Source organism: Xyrauchen texanus, chromosome 18, assembly GCF_025860055.1.
Source record: "Xyrauchen texanus isolate HMW12.3.18 chromosome 18, RBS_HiC_50CHRs, whole genome shotgun sequence".
Lineage (NCBI taxonomy): Eukaryota > Metazoa > Chordata > Actinopteri > Cypriniformes > Catostomidae > Xyrauchen > Xyrauchen texanus.
In genome coordinates, this window is record NC_068293.1 from 13,878,452 (window position 1) to 13,899,036 (window position 20,585).

At 40.7% G+C, this 20,585-nt stretch overlaps 1 protein-coding gene across 4 annotated transcripts; it reads right to left on the reverse strand.

Moving 5' to 3' along the window:
• Window positions 1-174: 174 nt before the first annotated feature.
• On the reverse strand, window positions 175-20,585 carry LOC127659358 (myc box-dependent-interacting protein 1-like). 4 transcript variants are annotated; one of them, XM_052149142.1, is made up of 20 exons: window positions 20,312-20,585; window positions 17,838-17,918; window positions 17,650-17,704; window positions 16,664-16,758; window positions 15,872-15,967; window positions 15,677-15,784; window positions 15,416-15,508; window positions 15,177-15,262; window positions 8,313-8,388; window positions 8,080-8,135; window positions 7,871-7,915; window positions 7,264-7,336; window positions 6,815-6,937; window positions 5,350-5,424; window positions 5,146-5,163; window positions 4,388-4,621; window positions 4,058-4,111; window positions 3,385-3,447; window positions 3,172-3,273; window positions 175-2,580 (listed from the first exon to the last, which is right to left on the reverse strand). In XM_052149142.1, exons 1-20 carry the CDS (start codon window positions 20,396-20,398, stop codon window positions 2,479-2,481), a joined length of 1,722 nt encoding a protein of 573 aa, XP_052005102.1. In that variant the 5' UTR covers window positions 20,399-20,585; the 3' UTR covers window positions 175-2,478. The 4 variants fall into 4 exon arrangements, with proteins under 4 accessions (XP_052005102.1, XP_052005103.1, XP_052005104.1 ...); XM_052149143.1 differs by lacking the exon at window positions 5,146-5,163; XM_052149144.1 differs by lacking the exon at window positions 4,388-4,621.

Sequence of the window (20,585 nt, forward strand, 5' to 3'; positions counted from 1 at the left end):
AAAAAAAAAAAAAAGCAGGCATATGATTCATAGGTCACATTCCTGTGCTTGTGCACACGGTCAACTGTAATAATCAACAGTAATATTTTAAATTGTAAATTTGTATACATAGACACCAAACAGAGAAACAACATTTAATGTATGGTACACACACAAGATTAAATAATGCATCATTAAATCCATGTTTATTAGCATTGTTGAGTCAGCAGGATACAGGTCTGCAGAATGACTGCACTCATGGCTTATAATAGCATAAAGTGGCCCTGGTCTCCCAGTCCCCCTCAGCAATAAAACAACAAGTTAATACGCACTGACACACTGCTCAAGGATTTTAGCATTACTCCTTTCATATTCACACTAACCACAGATATAGATATGCTCAGAAAATCATTAGTGACTGAACTCAACAAAATTACACAATGTTCACAGCTACAAATGCAACAACACTAGCAAACCTTGTAACTGCGCTTAAGTATAGGCGGAGGAAGTGTCTTCTCAATTTAATCAAGAGCTTGCACGAGAGCTTAATAAAGATGCATTGGCAGCTTAGATAACTCAGTGATCAGTCTCTATACAGATCACATTGATTTCCCAGTAAAGAATACAAAAACCATGCGTGCAGACAAACGCACACTTGCGTGCTTCAAAACTGGTGAAGTGTGGCAAGTTCTCATTCAGAGAAACAATTGACTGATAAAACAATATCGCTGTAACATTTTCCTAATAAATAGTACTTATAAACAAGCTCTGCTCTTGTTGCTGTGTGGTTGTTGGTAGGTTATGATTGCAACATGAAAAGACCAAGGTAAGACCCCCAATTGTGAGCCAGAGTTCATGGCACATAGACTCTCATTTGTCTCACAATATACAAAAATAAAACTATAAATACAGGGTAAGAGGACGGAATACATATTATGCATTTTCTGAATCACTTTTTAGTTTTGCACCATAATACAACTCACATTTGTGAGCATTAATATCCACCCCTTTTTTCAAATCCCAATATCTCTGACACACATTTGTGGATACATTTGATAAAGAAATAAAGATTTGTGCAGACATTATTGCATTACATGTTAACAACAAAGAGCATTTGACAGTAGTTCTCCTTCACAGAATACAAACCCTATTTTACTGAATGACAGGCAGACACATTATTTGTACATGACTTGAGTTGCACAGTGAATTACAATTATAATCACAGAGAAAAAATGGCTGTGGCCAGTAATATTGTGTATACAGTAAAGCTGAGGTTCAGACACAGCACGCAGGTTCATTAAAATTTAACCTGAGCAAGAGTCCGGGGTTAAATATGTCATCCTCACAATGTGCACATTGACTGCATACTGTGTGTTAAGGAACAAGTGCATAATAAGAAGTACAATATACTCTAACTATATTAGTCAGTTTACTTTTTACTTTTTTTGTTACTGATTTAATCATGCAGGAAAAATGGTGCTGGAAGATCTTTGACGCTGATTAGTCATATTCCATTTCCACAGAAGACAGCTCGGTAGATAGGAAAATGACTCAGCTCTCCACATTTTACCAGCCGAAAACAGCAGGTGACGATATGCACAAAGAATGCCAAAAAAAAAAGGAGAGTGGAGATTTATAGTAACAAAAAGTACTTAAATTTGTATCTATTTCTCACCCACACCAATGATATCGCTTCTGAAAAATGTATTTAACACCTGGAGTCATATGGATTACTTTTATGTTGCCTTTATGTGCTTTTTGGAGCTTCAAAATTTTGGCAACCATTCACTTGCATTGTTTGGACCTACAGAGCTGAAATATTCTTCAAAAAATCTTCATGTGTTCTGAAGAAGAATGAAAGTCACACACATCTGGGATGACATGAGGGTGAGTAAATTATGAGAGTTTTCATTTTCGGGTGAACTTTAAGCAATATCATACAGCTTAAACAGTACTCAGTATTAGACCACATGGATTAGCAGTTTCCTCAACATTTTGTGAGCTCATCTTTTAGGTATTGGATATGTGATTGAGGGATATGACTTCAAAAGTTTTCTACACAAAATGGAACATGGTTAATAGCATCTAGTCTAAAAACATTTAAAGCAAAGAACTGGACTATTTCCTAACTTTGGGTACGTAACTCACTGGAAGGTGAAACAGCTTTACCTCTATTAAAAAATGCAAGACAATGTAACAGAATGCCACATTTCTTTTGTCAAAGAAGAGGTTTATCCAATTTCATACAGTCCTTACACCATGACAAATTCGAGCCAATGTGAGGACACCCAAAACAATACAAATACTAACCTGTCAACAATACAAACAACTTTCACAGACTTACCCAACAGATTGCCTGTGGGTGTATATCTGATTTGTTGGTGTAGGACAGTTTTTCCATATTTGCAATTTCAAGGAAAGTTCAGAATGTGAGTAATAGAGAGTAATAGAGATTGGCTAAGGGCTGAAGTGTCACAGATCAGGCTGATGTTCAGGCTCTCACATCCTCTGGGTGAAATTTTCCGGAAAGACTCCTTTCTTCCCATGATTTTTAGACTCAATCCAGTCTGATTCTTTTACTCCCATCAACCACCCATCATCCTGCAAACACACCATGCTACCTTCATTTATTTGATACAGCACAATAACTTTCATTTACTAACTTCTTTGAATTCTGCCATAAAAAAAAACATTTAATTTAATTAAATCTGCTGTGTAATTTTGTATTTTATTTTAGAATACTTTTTCCAATTGCAGTCAAATGTTCATAGAAAATTATAAGTAAATTAATTGTAGGTTGATTTAAAAAAAAGTTAATTTTTCCTCTGTTTGTTCAAGCAGGCCAATGTAGTATTATTGGCTCAACCAATGGCTTGGTTTTGGGGGCAGGACAACATGTTTGTTGAACAAAGGAAGACAAGGGGGGTGTTTGGGAAACCTGTTTGGAAACATTCCTTTTTGCAAATCTGTCCGGTGCCGCTAGCGGCACAGAAATGAAAACTGCAACTTTTAGCTATGCCAATCGGTTAACAAAAGGAACCAGTTTGGACTTTTACAAGAAGAACTAATATTATAGTATTGTACATTAGTTTATAGAACTTTAGCTTGATTTAGAGTTTCTGTAAAATGGTATATAACACTACTGAGATCCTTTGGGTTAATAATGGTCAAAAAAAGGACAATTCTACTAACCTGCTCATCTGGATGATCAAAGGACACCACCAACACCACATCTCCTGCCTTCAATTCCAACTCATCAGAGTCATTGGCAGCATAGTCATGCATTGCTTTCACCTATATTCATACAAATACATCTCTGGCTCACTTCTTTTGCTTAAAATTGTGATTAACAGACCAAGAAAAAAAAAAGTCTTAAGTTAAATTAAAGCATATTTTTGCACTCACTTTGAACAGGAAGGCTTCCGGCATCTCTACACTCTCTGGGCTCTCAATGGTTGCTTCTGCTGTCTGGATTTTAAATATAAATGAAAATATCACAACAGAAACACATATTTGGAAATGTGTACTGTACATACGTATTATGTAATATATGAGGTACTCATATCAGAACAAGCATCAGAACAAGAAAATGCAAGTGTGGCCATGTGTATGTCAGTCTGAAGAGACCCTAACTCTACCTTACGATCTGTAGGTCTGATCACCTACACCCACCAGTTCCAAGTGTGTAGCTGCTCCTCCAGTCTGCTAGAGGGAGCCCTAGCCTAAATACATATTCTGAGCAGGGTGCTTTCAATCCAAATGTGATCATCCCTATGACATATCCCATTCTAAGATTTTGCTGAACATTTTCAGAGGGTTGAAATGTGTGAGGACCCAAGATATCAGTCATTCTGTACTGTAATTTTTTGGAATGACCCTAAAGTATCATAATTGTTTTCCCTTTAAAGTGCCCTGCAAAGGCATTATATATATATTTGTGTTGTCTCTTGCCTGGATTTTCCCTGCTTTGTCCTTTCTTGGTTTAGATTTGGTGGCTGACTGTTTTGGATTCTAACTGTTCCAGTATTTAAAATTAAAATTGTACCATTTCACATCTGAACATAAGGAAGACACTTACAGTTACAGCTCCTGTTGCAGCTTCAACTTCTGTAGCAGCTGCACTTTCTGTGGCCTGTAAAAAGTAAAGATTGGGAGATAAATAGGAAATAGATTGAGGAATAAGAGGGTGAAATATAACAAGATAGTCAAGAATTGAAAGAGAGAACAAAAAAGTGCTAATTATCCCCAGCTATACTACAACTACAACTAATGCTACTGCCACTGCCATAAGCATTCTCCCAATAGGCATTCTAAGCATCTTCGTGCATCCATTTAGTTGTGTCCATAGGAGTGTGCCCTCAGTCAAGTGCACGTTTGCTCCTCTTATCTAGCTCTATGAAAATTGTACCTGAGCCCCATCATCGTCCCACCCCTGGGCCTGCTGGGCAGAATCATTGTCATTCACTTGCACAGGATGAGAGCCATCATCATCCCAGGAGGGGTATGCGGCCGGAGCATGCACAGGTTGGCTACCATCATCATCCCAGGTAGCCTGAGTACCTTCATCACCCCAGCTAGAGCCCACAGGCTGGGTACCATCATCGTCCCATGTCTGGGGAACATCAGCTTCCTTTTCTGCTTGCTACATGTGGCAGGGGAATGGGGTAAGTAGGGCAGTGAGGGGTATGGTGGGGGAAAGCATGACCAAGGATCATTCGAAGTGGAGGAAGAATGAGGAGCCAGAAAGAGTGTAAAACACAGATGAGCATTTCTACACACAGTGTTGACCTATACTATAGTGGAGGATGTGAACATCATGCAACATTAATATCATGGACAGTTAGTGCTAAAGCAAGACAGACAGACATTTACAAACGTTACAGCTTACGCAGGACAGCTTTGTAGTGAGAGGAACTTTTATGGAATAGCTTCTTTGTTTTTTTTTTTGCAACAGCATGACAAAGGGAGATTGATTTCTCGGACTATTTGGACTTGTTTTCTCTGCCCATCAATAAGTTGGAATAACATGGCTATTATCCGCCGAAGATATAAAAGAATGTCTTTCAGAATTAGCAAAACAATTTAAAACAGCTTGAGAATCCACTTGAATTACAAAGGAAAGGTGATTTCCATCAGTGCAGACTAGACATTTAAAAGGACACTCACCCCCCATGAATCCCATGTCTGCCAAAAAGCAGATTAAGAATAATTAATGACTGGCAAACTAGATTTGTCCATTTGACTAAGAGGTATTCTACAATGATATTCCATTTCTATGAATATAAATACACTGTCATTTTTTACTGTACTGTACAGTAATTATTCTGTAAATTCTTGAATTGCTTTAATTATGCTTTAGTTGTGACAGACCTGTGCTGGGGTGGTGGCAGCTTGAAGTGAATCCAGGTCCATGTCCAGCAGATTAGCAGTGGCTGGAGCATCATACTGACACAAAAAGAGAAGAACAATAATGTTGTTTTTTCATTCGGTAAGTGTTTCATGGGCAGCAAGTTAATGGGCACCAGAAATGTATTAGCATCTGGCAATGTTTAGTTAAAGGAATAGTTCACCCAAAAATGCAAATTTGCTGATAATTTACTCACCCTCAGGCCATCCAAGATGTATATAACCTTTCTTTCTTCATCAGAACAGGATTTAAGATTTTTAGGAAAGTATCCCAGGTTTTTAATTTCATCCAATGCAACACCAATTTTTGTCTGTCCAAAAAGCATAATTAAGCAGCATCAAAGTAATCCCCACGACTCCAGTCGATTAAGAAATGTCTTCTGAAGTTAATCGATTTTGCTAATTGAAATTGCTAATTAAAAAGCTTTTAACTTTAAATCGGCACTTCTGCCAGCTCTCTGTAGTTGTTTGAATTGACTCTCATGTGAAGTACGTTCAGAGTGGAACTTCGAAATTCTTGCGTGAACGCGCCAAAGTGATGTCATCACACGACAGCGACGTGAGGCATTCTGTGTTTACAGGAAGCGATTTGTTAAAGTCAATAAAGATTTAATTAGTAATTAGTTTTACACACAAACATATCGATTACAAACAAAGATTTTTAGAAGAATATCTTAGCTCTGTAGGTCCATAAAATGTAAGTGAATTGTGACCAAAAGGTTTAAGCTCCAAAAGCTTATAAAGGCAGCATAAAAGTAATCTGTAAGACTTCAGTGGTTAAATCTATATCTTCAGAAGCTATATGATTAGTGTGGGTGAGAAACAAGTCAATATTAAAGCCGTTTTACTATAAATCTCCACCTTTACTTTCACTTCCAAATTCTTCTTCTTTTGTTTTTGGGCACGGAGGAGAATTCTTTGTAAAAAAAAAAGGACTGAAATATTGATCTGTTTCTAGCTCACACCTATCATATCGCTTCTGATTACATGGATTTATCCACTGGAATCGTATGGATTACTTTTATGCTGGCTTAATGTGATTTTTGGAGCTTTAAAGTTCGCCACCATTCACTTGATTGTATGGACCTACAGAGCTGAGATATTTTTCTAAAAATCTTAATTTGTGTTCTGCAGAAGAAAGAAAGTCACACACATCTGGGATGGCATGAGGGTGAGTAAATGATTCATTTTTGGGTGAACTATCCCTATAGCCGGCTGCTGTTTAACAGCACACACACTTTCTCTGGACTGTGATGTACGAGTTACCCTAAGACCACATTTGAGAAAAATGTGTGTCTATCAGCAAAACAATTTGAGAGGAAGCCATTACAATGTACCAGGGCAGTCAGTGTTATGAACACATGGTATCTTAATATTTAGCAGCACTGGCCTGGACATGAGGGGGAAAAAAGAAGAAAATCCTGCTGACCTGTGTTGGCGAGGTGACACTGATATTTGGAGTGGCAGCCTCACCAAAGAGATTGATAATGCTCTCCTGCTTCAGGTCCTTTGATGGAGTAACTTTAGGAGGTGGTGGAACAGTAGGCCGTAGCTGGAAACAGACATAAAATAGAAATATGTTTTAGAGTTTGCTAACATAGTTTGCATTGATGTTCACACAGACAGTGATGAGAAATCGCTGTATTTTTGTTTAGTGGTGTCAGCACAGTTATTGTATCCTGCAACCAATGCTCCCACTGAGCTGCATGTACACCTCGCACTGCTGATGTTGCTCCTGTTCAGACCAAAATGAAACACCGAAACACTCTCAAAGAGGGGGGTCTAGATTGCTCAGCAAAAAACAAAAATGAGAGGGAACACTGACTGTTACTTTAAGGTGTTACTATAACACCAGTGATTTCTAAACACATACATTACCTTAGATGGTGATTTTGGAATGTCCGGCTGTGCACCTGGACTCAAAGTGTGATTGGCATCTTGCGGTCTGTCACTGAAGCATAAAGTACAGATACTGATCTCAGTACAGTAACATGGCCATAAAGTAGGCAAAATCCAAGCAACAACGCTTCGCACTGCAAGCCTTAGTCTAAAATGACCGGTGTGTACCAGAAACTGTTATATATCCAAGCAAAAATTGTATCATGACTACATTGAGGATAGTGCAAACAATAAATAATAATTATTCATGCAGACCCAGACACAATTGCTTCCTGGGGAAACTGATTTCTTACTCATGCAGTGAACACAAACAGACAGTGAACGAATCATCTAAAACGCACAATGGCAGAATGCAAAACTATTGCTGGTTAGTTACTAATGTGTAGCACCTATAGGCTCAGGGCCGTAGATGGCATAGACAAAGATTCCATATTGCACAAGACAAAACCTTGTCTAAGTTGGCAGCACTTGAAGGTGCGCAGAAGCTTCAGGAGGGAATGCAGAGGCACACACAAGCACATGCGTGCACACACACACACACACAAACCCTCAAACACACGGAGCGCTGCAGGGCTACTGCTGTTACCTCTTCTGGGCTGCTGATGTCCTCACCCTTTGGCTACCTGTATTTCTGTGAGAGTGGTGTTGGGGTTTGTTCATTTATTCATTTATTTTTATGTGTAGTGAAATTATACTATACTAATAGTTTTAAATGTACAGTAAACACAGTTTAGAGTTAGACTAAATATTACTGAAAATGTATGCTTGTACATTGTTCATATAAATGTGACTGACCTGGACATATCTTGATTTTCTAACTTCTCCAGCGTATCATTCAGATTCTGATTAATCTGTAAGAAAAATATAAAAATGGACCACATGACTACTTTCATTTTAGTTAGTTCCTTCCTATTTTACTATCAGCAATATATTTTCATTCTTTTAGCTAGGAGAATATTTAATCTTTATACAAAACATCTATCAACAAGCTATCGTTTACAGTAATAGCATTGCATTGGACTCCTTACTTTGCCCATTTCTCTGTGGAACTTCTCTTCAAGACCAGCCACACTCTGGAATGTGTTCACATAAAAGCCAACACGACTGGAAGAGAGCAGAGACTATTTCAGAAATCTATAAAGCGACAGAAGATACAGTTCCAGTCTAATGGCCCGTCTGATGCATATTGAACACAAAATCTACAAAATATGTGATTGCAAAGGTTTTTAACTCATTTTCACAAGGTAAATGTTTACACGGAGGAACTAATCACTGAATTTGCCAAAGTTTGTGAAGTTCATGGCATTGAATCTTTGAAAGGTATTCAGAATCATATTTGAGGCACTTTGTAGCAAGTAAACATTATATTCTGCTTTTGTTTATGGAGGAATGTCTGTGAAATTATCAGTACTTATTAATTATTACTGAGGTTCTGACCATAAAGGATACACACATTTTCCACAAATTTCTTAGGTGTTGCAGACTGATTTCACAGTGAAATCGGGAACAGTACAATTTTCTTTGGCTGAAATTGGTCTGTGCTTAACGAAATTCGAAACACTGCCCCCAGTGGCCAAATCAGTCATTGTTTTTGAGCATATGGGCAAGTGTGATCTCCATTTTACGGGTTTAGTATCCACAGAGGGGTGCCAAAATTGAGTTGTGAAGCGAGTTGATTTCAGCTGTACAGGCAGTAACACAGCAAATAGGAAAGCATGTTTTATCAACTGTACCTCCAACCCAAACCCAAACCTAATTATCAGTGGAGTAAAATGCAACCTTAGAATTGTGCTTGTCTACTGATTATGCAAATTAGTTGCAGGTTTCAATGTGGTATCTGAACCGAGGTCTTCCAGGCTGCTCTTCTTGCTGTGTCTCACGTGCATCAGTTCTTGCGAGCCTCACATGCCAATGCAATTATGCCACACATGGCTACCACTGCTGACCAGAAGCATGATTTTGTGACGTAATGAAGCTAGGAAGCAAGTTGCAAGTTGACAATTAGTTTATTGACAGTCAAATTGAGAAGATAGGGGAAAAGTCCGGGGTGATGGTCTAGTGGCGCAGAGTCTCCAATGGTCAGATGATCGTGGTGAGAAGAGTGAAGAGAAGTGTTGAACAGACACGGCGAATCCGGGTAACAGCAAACAGGACACGAAACAGGGACAACGAGAGAACTGGACTGGAACTCTGAAGAGCGAACAACACCGGACATCACAAACAACGATCTGACAAGGAGATGAGAGAGTGGTGAGAATTTAAAGGGAATGGGAATGAGTAACAGCTGGTGAGAGGAGTGATTGCGGCAGAGCGCTAATCATGGTACAAACAACACGCCCACACATTCACGCACCCACACAACACACACTAAGAACAAGGCACGAGACAAGGAAGAGACATAGGATTAAATACCGTGACAGTACCCCTCCCCTAGGAGCGCCTCCTGGCGTTCCCAGGCTCCCTACCTGCCGATTGTAGTCATCGATAAGGGAGTGATCCAGAATGTCTCTGGCGGTACCCAACCTCTCTCCTCCGGACCGTAACCTTCCCAGTCCACCAGGTACTGAAATCCGCGTCCCCTCCGTCTTGAGTCCAGAATACGGTTGACCGAATAAGTAGGTTCCCGTCTACGAGTCGGCGGGGGAACCGAACCGGCGAGTTAATCGCGGGAATAAAAGGCGGGTTTTATTTTGGATACATGAAATACGGGGTGAATTCTCCTGTACGCTGGAGGAAGGTTGAGGCGGACTGCCACCGGACTAACGATCTTGGTGACAGCGAACGGGCCAATAAATTTAGGTGCAAGTTTATTAGATCACGGAGCGTAGAGGAATGTTCTTAGTAGAAAGCCACACTTTTTGACCAACGGCGTATCACGGGAGGCCTAGACCGGTGGCGATCAGCTTTGGCCTTGGTGCGTGACCCCACTTGGAGTAGAGTCTCCGGGCCCTAGTCCAAGTCGCGGTGACACCTCTGGACGAAGGCGTGGCGGAGGGACCGCGACTTCGGATTCCAGACTAGGAAAAATAGGTGGCTGGTAACCTACACTACACTCAAGCGGAGATAGGCCCGTGGATGATACTGGTAGCGTGTTGTGGGCGTACTCAACAAAAGACAGTTGCTGACTCCATGAGGAAGGATTCTTGGATACCAAACATCGTAGCGTTCTCTCCAGATCCTGGTTGGCTCGCTCAGATTGACCATTGCTCTGGGGATGAAACCCTGAGGACAGACTAACAGTCGCTCCCAGTAATTTACAAAATTCTCGCCAAAATTTGGACACAAATTGGGGTCCTCTGTCAGAGACCACATCTGTCGGGAGGCCATGTAGCGAAAGGCGTGGTCAATGACAATCACCGCTGTCTCCTTGGCAGAGGGTAATTTGGGCAAGGGAATGAAGTGGGCAGCCTGAGAACCGGTCCACCACGGTTAAAACTACCGTGTGTCCCTGTGAGGGTGGGAGGCGGTGATAAAATCTAGAGCGATATGGGACCAGGGTCTCGATGGCACCGGCAGCGGTTGAAGTAACCCGTCTGGGGGTCGATTGGAACTCTTACCAGTGGCGCAGACTGAGCAAGCCAAAACAAAACTGTGAGCGTCACGAACCATCAAAGGCCACCAGAATCGTTGCTTGACTAAAAACTTAGTTCGATTAACTCCTGGATGACAAGCCACATTAGAACAATGTCCCCACTGAATAACGCTGGACCGTAACCCCTCCGGCACAAACAAGCGGTTCGGTGGGCACCGAGCGAGCGTTACCCCTTCTAAGGCCGTCTTGACCTTCGATTCGATCTCCCATGTGAGTGTAGAGATGAATAGAGTCTCTGGTAAAATGCACTTTCGAGGAGTAGGCGAGCGTTCGGAGTGATCAAAAATACGTGATAAAGAATCGGGTTTGATGTTCTTGGAACCGGGCGATGCGAGAGAGTAAAATCAAAGCGACCGAAAAAAGAGCCCACCGAGCCTGCCTGGAGTTTAATCTTTTAGCTGTCGCGAATATATTCCAAATTCTTGTGATCGGTCCAGGCGATAAAAGGTACCCCGAACCCTCCAACCAGTGAGCCATTCCTCCAAAGCTAACTTGACTGCCAACAACTCTCTGTTACCAATGTCATAATTACGTTCGGCCGAGGACAAGCGATGAGAAAAAAGCAGCGCAAGGGTGTATCTTGTCGTCTGAAGGAGAGCAGCTGGGATAGCACTACGCCTACCCCCACCTCTGATGCATCGACCTCCACCACGAACTGGCGTGATGGATCAGGGGTTATCAGGATGGGGGCTGAAACAAAGCAACCTTTCAGTTTGGCAAGCGCAGCCTCAGCTGCGTCTGACCACCTGAGCGTTGTTCTGGGGAGGTCAGGGCGGTCAGAGGTGTGGCTAGTTGACTGAAATTGCGAATGAAGCGCCGGTAGAAATTGGCGAACCCCAGGAATCTCAGTAGGGCCTTACGAGACTCTGGACTTGGCCAATCTACCACAGCCTTGATCTTCTCAGGATCCATGCGCATTCCCTCAACCGACACGATGTACCCTAAGAAAGGAACAGACTGTGCATGAAAAGCGCATTTCTCGCCTTGACAAAAGCCCATTCTCTAGCAATCTCTGAAGCACTAGCGGACGTGCTGCACATGTTCCTGGAGAGAAGAAGAAAAAATCAATATGTCATCCAGGTAAACATATATGAACTGATCAACCATGTCTCGCAGCACGTCATTGGCGAGTGCCTGGAAGACCGCTGGGGAGTTGGACAAGCCGAGCGGCATGACCAAGTATTCAAAGTGCCCCTGGGGGTGTTAAAAGCGGTTTTCCATTCATCCCCCTCCCTGATCGCGGACCAAATGATAAGCATTACGTAAATCCAATTTCAGTGAAGATGGATGCTCCTGCAACCTCTCAAAAGCTGAAGACATCAGCGGTAGAGGATAAGTATTCTTTACCGTGATGTTGTTCAACCCGATAATCAATGCAAGGTCGCAGAGATCCATCCTTCTTCCCCACAAAAAGAATCCGCCCCGGCTGAAGAGGAAGGGCGGATGAATCCATTAGCTAGAGAATCAGAAATATATTTCTCCATAGCCTCCCTCTCTGGAATCGAGAGTGAATATAACTTGCCCTTAGGCGGAGATGTACCTGGCAATAACTCTATGGCACAGTCATAGGGGCGATGTGGAGGAGAGAAGCGCCCGAGACTTACTGAACACCTCCTTCAGGTCCAGGTACTCCGCGGGCACGTTAGATAAATCCACCGCCTCTTCCTGAAAAACAGGGACAAAAACAGGCGAACAGGCAGAAACAAGACAAGACTTATGACATTGAGTGCTCCACGCTGACACAGACTTAGACTGCCAGTCCACTTTAGGGTTGTGATGGGTGAGCCAGGGATGACCAAGGACGATGGGGGCAAGAGGAGTGTCCAGTATGTAGAAGGAGATGGTCTCGGTGTGATTGCCTGGCGTGGCAGAGTGATGTCTTCAGTGGCTAGGGAAATGGTGGGAAGTTTCTGGCCATTGAGGCGTGAACAGCGATCCGGTGAGTGAGAGACTTGAGGGGACTTGGTGGTTGAGTGCAAAAGTGTAGTCCATGAAATTTCCTTGACCCCAGAATCCAGAAGTGCTCGACAGTCGTGGCGGTGATTAGACCATTGAAGACTTACGGAAGGAGGGTAGATGTGGATGAGGTCTTCTCGTGGAGATCCCACCCGATAGTAGCCTCATACTTGCTATCAGGCGGATCCTTTTAAAGGACAGTTGTAGGCAAAATGTCCAGCACCACCACAGTACAAACACAGTCCCTGGGATCTCCGCCTTTCCTTCTCCTCCGGGAAAGCGGGCTCGACCCACCTGCATGGGCTCGGGATCACAGAGCCGGGGCTGAGCAGCGTCCCGCCTCCAGAACATTGACCGCCTAATCCTCTCAAGAGGCGGTTGGTTTGTACTACGCTGTTCCATTCTGGATAACCTTAGCGTCCACTCTAAGCGCCAAGGCGATCAAATCGTTTAGCTTGGTGGGGAGATCCATGGCGTATATCTCCTTTTGGGCGCGATCAGCCAGCCCATGCAGGAACATGTCCCACTCGCCTCCTCGTTCCATTGGCTCTCCGCGCTAGCGTCGGAACTTCGATAGAAAAGTCTGATACAGATCTCTCCCCTGGCGCTAAGTCGACCAGCACTCTGGCTGCCTCTCTACGGAGACAGCACGGTCGAAAGCTTCGCTTCATCTCCGCGGAGAGTGCTTGAAAAGAGGTGCAGCATTCATCTTGATTCTCCCACACGCCCGTTCCCCAAGGGCAGCTCTCCCAGAAAGTAGCGTCAGGACAAAAGCGACCTTGGTTCTTTCATCACAGAATGTTCTGGGTTGTAAAGAAAAATGCATTGAGCATCGTGTTAGAAAAGCTCGGCAAAAATTAGGTTCACCTGAATATAGCTCTGGAACCGGTAGGCGGGGCTCCGACTGGGAGGAGCTGGTGGTGGTTGAGGAATCAGCGGTGCTGGGTGGCGCAGTGGGAGCTCGCAGAAGTTGAATTTGCTGGGTGAGTCCGGACACCTGCGCCACTAGAGCCTGGACAGCCTGAGCCGTGTCATTGAGATTCTTCTCCTGGTTCTCCATACTGAAGTCTGCTGTTCATCCACGAATTCTTCTAGGCTGTCTGAATTGTTACTCGCTGCTTCCATCTTGTGGTCAGATCGTTCTGTGACGTAATGAAGCTAGGAAGCAAGTTGCAAGTTGACAATTAGTTTATTGACAGTCAAATTGAGAAGATAGGGGAAAAGTCCGGGGTGATGGTCTAGTGGCGCAGAGTCTCCAATGGTCAGATGATCGTGGTGAGAAGAGTGAAGAGAAGTGTTGAACAGACACGGCGAATCCGGGTAACAGCAAACAGGACACTGAAACAGGGACAACGAGAGAACTGGACTGGAACTCTGAAGAGCGAACAACACCGGACATCACAAACAACGATCTGACAAGGAGATGAGAGAGTGGTGAGAATTTAAAGGGAATGGGAATGAGTAACAGCTGGTGAGAGGAGTGATTGCGGCAGAGCGCTAATCATGGTACAAACAACACGCCCACACATTCACGCACCCACACAACACACACTAAGAACAAGGCACGAGACAAGGAAGAGACATAGGATTAAATACCGTGACAGATTTAGAGTTAAAAAGTTTTCAAGTCTTAAGTTGGTGCCAGATGGGCTGGTTTGAGTATTTCTGTAACTGCTGATCTCTTGGGATTTTCACACAGTCTCTATAATTTACTCAGAATGGTTCCAAAAAAAACAACATCCAGTGAGCGGCAGTTCTGCAGATGGTAACGCCTTGTTGATGAGAGAGGTCAACAGAGAATGGCCAGACTGGTTCAAACTGACAAAAGTCTACAGTAACTCAGATAACTGCTCTGTACTATTGTGGTGAGAAGAATATCATCTCAAAATACTATTCTGAGATGCGGGTTGGCACAGTTTTGGTGGCATGAGGGGGACCTACACAATATTAGGCAGGTGGTTTTAATGTTGTGGCTGATCGGTGTATATATATGAGCTTAATCAGCAATATCAACATCATAAATATTATATTGTTCCCTGAATATGCAATGAAGATTAAGCACATAAAAAGGTGAGAGCACTTTCTTTTATGTTGTTTTTTGACATGCACCCATTGCACCGATCAACTCTCCTGTGCATGAATTTGTGAAGGAATTTCGGGATTGTAATGAATGGATGAGTAGTTGATACACCTATTTTCGGTTGTGGTGTATGTTTGTCCTGAGTTGCACACTAAATGTGTATCTTGTGAATATGCCATTACCATAAAAATGTGCAATGCTGCGCAAAATCAAGAAGTCTCAGTCTCCATATTGTAAATTCACAAGTATTATATAAAACTACACCTGTTCCACAGTGATGGCAGTTCCTCTTGCAAATCTATATTGATTTCTTCAAACACCTTCTGTGCCCTGTCCAACTCTTCCTCTGCCTATAAACACAAACCAATTTACCTAAATAGCACTACACAAACATGATGAATGATACATGATGAAACATAATTTTGGCCCCAAAGGAGCAAGGATATATATTTTTTTTAATCAAAATTCTTGCCAGTTAGAACTCAGTTAACAGAGTTTGTCACCTGACTCCTGGAGAGGCTGGTCTGTGCCACATTATGGGCTGACAGGATCCCCTGAGCCCAGCCTGGAGCAGCCCTCTCCAGCAGAGAAGCAGGCTACATACAGAACAAGGGAGACCATGAAAAATATATAACACTCACACATGCATACATATGCACTGACTACAGAGTCAAATAAAAAACTACATGAAAAGACAACGACGGCAAGAAATCATATGGCATTAGACAATTCTTGAAAATGAAAGTTTTCTGTCCAGTGTTTACCTTGGTGATCTTGATCCCATCCTTTTTCTTGCCTTTGTTTACCGCTGCAAAATTGTGTCGGGCACTGTCGAAATCCACCAGCTTCCTGTCACGCTTTGCAATACGGCCCTGCAAACAATTATACAGATATTAAATAGGAGGATCATAGCATGTAATATTGTCAACGCTTTCAATCTGATCATGTGATCTCAGTACCTTGATGTCAGGGAACTGGCCCAGGTAAGTGTCCATGGATATAAGTGCATGATCCACCAGTTTTTGATGGAAGTCTGTCCAGAGGAGATCTAAGTCCTGTTATACACATACAACATTAGAGACTACAGATCACGATGGTACATAACAGTTATAAAGAAATTAAATTGCAAACCTACACATGTACAGACAAACATCTAACTATAAAGCAGCTGAATCCTTAATGTTGTACAACTATGAAGGATGGAAGCTAATTCTAGATCAAGTGTCTCTACTACTTGAATTGTGCTTTGTTGTAATTACTTTAAATTAAAACCACTTGAATTGCCTCCCATCTGTTTGCCCACTCCTATAATGCATTACAAACATTACTTTCAAAGAAAAAAGCAATAAAAATGATGAGAAAATGATGGACATGTATATATTTTGGTAATTAAAGCATGATAACATGACAGATGGGGTTGAATTAAAATCAAAGAGATGGGATAGAGAAAAACTGTATATGACACTTCATATTTGCACTTCGAGTCCAGTAATGGGATTCAATATAATTCTTCAAGAGACTAAAATGAGCCTCATTGGAAAAGAAAGAAAGAAAGAAAGAAAGAACATTCTTTTTTTAACAAAGCTTTTATCTTTCAGGGAAACCAAATCTTCTGGTATGCAATATTTGTTTTTTCATTCTTTTAGGTGCAGATTTGGACAATGGTGGCTTCCATTTAGTCCTGAAGTATTCTGAGACAGTAAAGCACATTATTCTCTGATAATGACATACTGTATGAATCAAACTATAACCTCACAGATGGAGTCCATATCCTTTCTGCCATACCAATCAGTCTCATACATGTCATCCAGGCACTCGTAGACACGTCTAGAAGACTCATGCATTGCTGAGGGAAATCAAGAGGAAGGTATCAGCAAGTGAAGAGGAAAACTATAAAGCATGTAAATAACGACATTTTTTTAAAGGGATAGTTCATCCAAAAATTAAAATTCTGTCAACATTTACTCACCCTCATGGCATCCCAGATGTGTGTGACTTTCTTTCTTCTGAAGAACACAAATGAAGATTTTTAGAAAAATATATTTCTAAAATATAAAATATGTAGGCCCAAACAATGCAAGTGAATGATGATCAGATCTCAGAAGGTCCAAATATCACATAAAGGAAACATAAAAGTAATCCATATTACTCCAGTGCATTAATCAATGTCTTCTGAAGCAATCCAATCTGTTTTGTGTGAAAATAGACCACGATAAAATTCCTTTTTCAATATAAATCTTGACTGCAGTCTTCTTGGCAATTATGATTTCAAGCTTGATTACACTTCCTATTGCGCCATCTAGTGCTCAGCGCATGCGTCAAGCACTAGGAAGTGTAATTGAGCTTGACATCATGATAGTGCCTAGAGACTCAAGATGTACAGTGGAAAAAGAGTTGCATTTTGGTTTGTTCTCACCCAAAATCGATTGAATTGCTTCAGAAGACATTGATTAAATCACTGGAGTTGTTTTGATTACTTTTATGCTGACTTTATTTGATATTTGGACCTTCTGATTTCTGGTCACCATTCACTTGCATTGTATGGACCTGCAGAGCTGAAATATTCTTCTAAAAATCTTCATTTGTGTTCAGAAGAAGAAAGTCATACACATCTGGAATGGCATGAGGGTGAGTAAATAATTAAAGAATTTAGAATTTTGGGGTGAACTATTGCTTTAAATGCAATTCATATATATACTGTATTTATGTGCATATTTTAGCTAATTAATAATCTCACCTTTCACAGCAGACAAATAGGCTCGAAGGTCTCTCTGCAGTTTGGTGCCCTCCACCTACATGAGCACACAAGAAAGAGTCCAAATTGACACCAATGGCATGAACAGTAAAACAGTAAAGGGTCTTCAATGCTTATATTGCTTCAAAACAGGGAAACATTTATTAAGAAACAAAATGAAAATTACTCACCAGCTGTTTGTTAAAGTTGATTACACAATCTTCAAATGCCAGATCTTTAGTCTCATCGGCTTTGCCAAGCTTTTGGAGAACCTAATGGAAGACATTCAGATTATTGCATATATTCGTCCAGTATTGTGAATAAAAAATACATGGCTTGATATTTCTCCAGTCTGTTTGTTTAGCAGTGCACACAGGCTGTTTTTGAAAGGTTGACTTGAAAAACCCAATTAATAGCCAGAATTTACAGTAGATGGTTTCTAATTTATTTGGCACTTGGCAAGCAGTTGCAGGGCAGTATTAATCTCAAATTGTACTAGTACTGTATGCTGTAAAGTATTCCTGTAAAATAAATAAGACACCTTCTTTATTTATATCTCATATCCTTAAAGGGATAGTTCACCCAAAAATGAATAATTTCTTATTTCGCTCATCATTAACTCACCCTCATGTCAAAATACCAGATGTGTATGATTTCCTTTCTTCTGTAGAAAACAAATGAATATTTTTAGAAGAATATTTAAGCTCTGTAGGACTCCATACATTGCAAGTAAATGGTAGCCAGAATTTTGAATCTCCAAAAATCACATAAAGTCAGTATAAAAGAAATCCATAAGACTCCAGTGGTTTAATCCATGTGTTCAGAAGTAATACGATAGGTGTGGGTGAGAAACAGACCAATATTTATGTCCTTTTTTACTGTAAATATACACCTCTGATTAGACTGACCAGTAGGTGGCGATATGCATGTAGAATGTGAATCGCCAAAACACAAAAGAAGAATATGGAAGTAAAAGTGGAGAATTTTATAGTAAAAAATGACTTTAGTTGTAATCAGTTTCTCACCCACACCTATCATATCGCTTCTGAAGAATTTAACCACTGGAGTCTTATGGATTACTTTTATGCTGCTTTATGTACTTTTGGGGGGGTTCAAAGTTCTGGTCACTATTTACTTGCATTGTATGGACCTACAGAGCTGAAATATTTTTCTAAAAATCTTAATTTGTGTTCTGCAGAAGAAAGAAATTCATACACATCTGGAATGACATGAGTTTGAGTAAATGATGAGAAAATTAAACATTTTGGGTGAACTATCCTTTTAATCTGCATATGGTTGCTAAATAATGCATTGAGTTACCCAAATATGTGACCTTTAAGTGTTAATCACACAAAAATGAATATTCTGTCCTTAGTTTCTCACCACATGACTTTCTTTCATACGTGGAACACCAAAGGAAATGTTATCCCAACAAACACAAAACGTTCTCCTAACATTAGTCTACGATTTGGTTATTTTTGTCAAACAAATCCTTAACATTTCTGGAACGTTTTATTGTTTGTTTGTTTTTGTTTTTATCATAAACTGATGAACCAAATATTGTTAGTTATTTAGTTAGTTAGGCAGAATAATGGACAACAATTTCATTGAAAATGAATGGTGACAGTTAACAGCATTATTTAACATGAGCTAACAACGATTAATACATACAGCATCTTAGTTAATGTTATTTCAACATATAGGCCTACTAATATTTTTACAAATCTAAAGTTGCATAAGTTAGCATTAGTAACACTTAACAATGAACAGTTGTATTTTATGAACTAACATTAACAAAGATTACAAATGCAGTAAAAATATAAATTGTTCATTGTTTGGTCCTATTACCTAATGCATTTACTAATGTTAATGAATGGAACCTTCTAGTAAAGTGTTACTGTACCAATCTACCGTAATCTCCTTTCTTGTTCAAAGAAATAAAGAAAGCCTTACGGGTTTAAAACAACACGAGAGTGAGTAATGAATAATTATGACATAATTTTCATTACTGGTTGAACAATCCCTCTTAATATGAGTCCTCCTAATATTAGTTTTTATTCAGTCGAGAGATTTAAAAGCCACTTATGACAAAGTGCGTGATGGAAATAAGGGCAGCTGAACAAATTGTGGGCTATTCCAAGAAACATAATGTGACGCGTATTGCTGTCATGCCGCAGCATCATTTGAAAATGTAGTGAAGGATCAGCTGCGATCAATTCATTCTTACTCAGTTGCTCAGTGCAAAAGTTCAGAGGCAAGAAAAAATAATAATAATTTGGATTGCTTTAAGCCTAAAATACATTTAGACTTGACCATTGTGGTATGTAAAACGCGCAGCTTTCTGCTTGTTTCTGTAGCTCCACCATTTCGCTGCAATCAAATAAGCAGCGAGCTCGCGCATCTTTTCAAATCTGCTAATGCATCAAATCAATTGCTTATCAATAACAGGCGAATCAATGCATTCTGGTGAACTGGGGTGTTTGCTATTCGATATGTGGATGAGCCACTTGATTAGACATATTTGACTCTTTGCACAACCGTATACAATAAGACGATAGACCGACGGCCCGTAATGTCTGATCGTGCTGTAATAACACTGATATCTCTGATGACAGCACTGAAAACCATGATGAAGTATTTACATATAATGACTAAAATGTCTTACCTTTTCCTGAGCCCTGATAATCTTTTTCTGTACATTGCTTGCTATTTTTCCTGCGGACACCCCTTTCCCCATCGGTAATTCAGCCATCTTTATTCTTTATTTATTTTGTTGTTTGTAGGTGACGCGTCAATTAAGCATTAATTTAAAAAAAAATTATAATAATAATAAAATTCAACACATTGCTGCTTGCCTCAACGTGGGTGCAATAAATTATAGGCCTTATAATAATCGCCCGTGGAATAGATGAACCTGCACAAGCGCACACAGTATCCGG

What these genes read in the sequence shown, in the direction of transcription:
- LOC127659358 (XM_052149142.1), bottom strand. Translation starts at nt 20,398, where the DNA reads ATGGCTGAATTACCGATGGGGAAAGGGGTGTCCGCAGGAAAAATAGCA. An exon ending in CCAGCCTCTCCAGGAGTCAG is followed by an intron (nt 15,263 to 15,415) that starts GTGACAAACTCT and finishes TTGTGTTTATAG; the next exon opens with GCAGAGGAAGAGTTGGACAG. An exon ending in TTCCAAAATCACCATCTAAG is followed by an intron (nt 6,938 to 7,263) that starts GTAATGTATGTG and finishes GTCTGTTTCCAG; the next exon opens with CTACGGCCTACTGTTCCACC.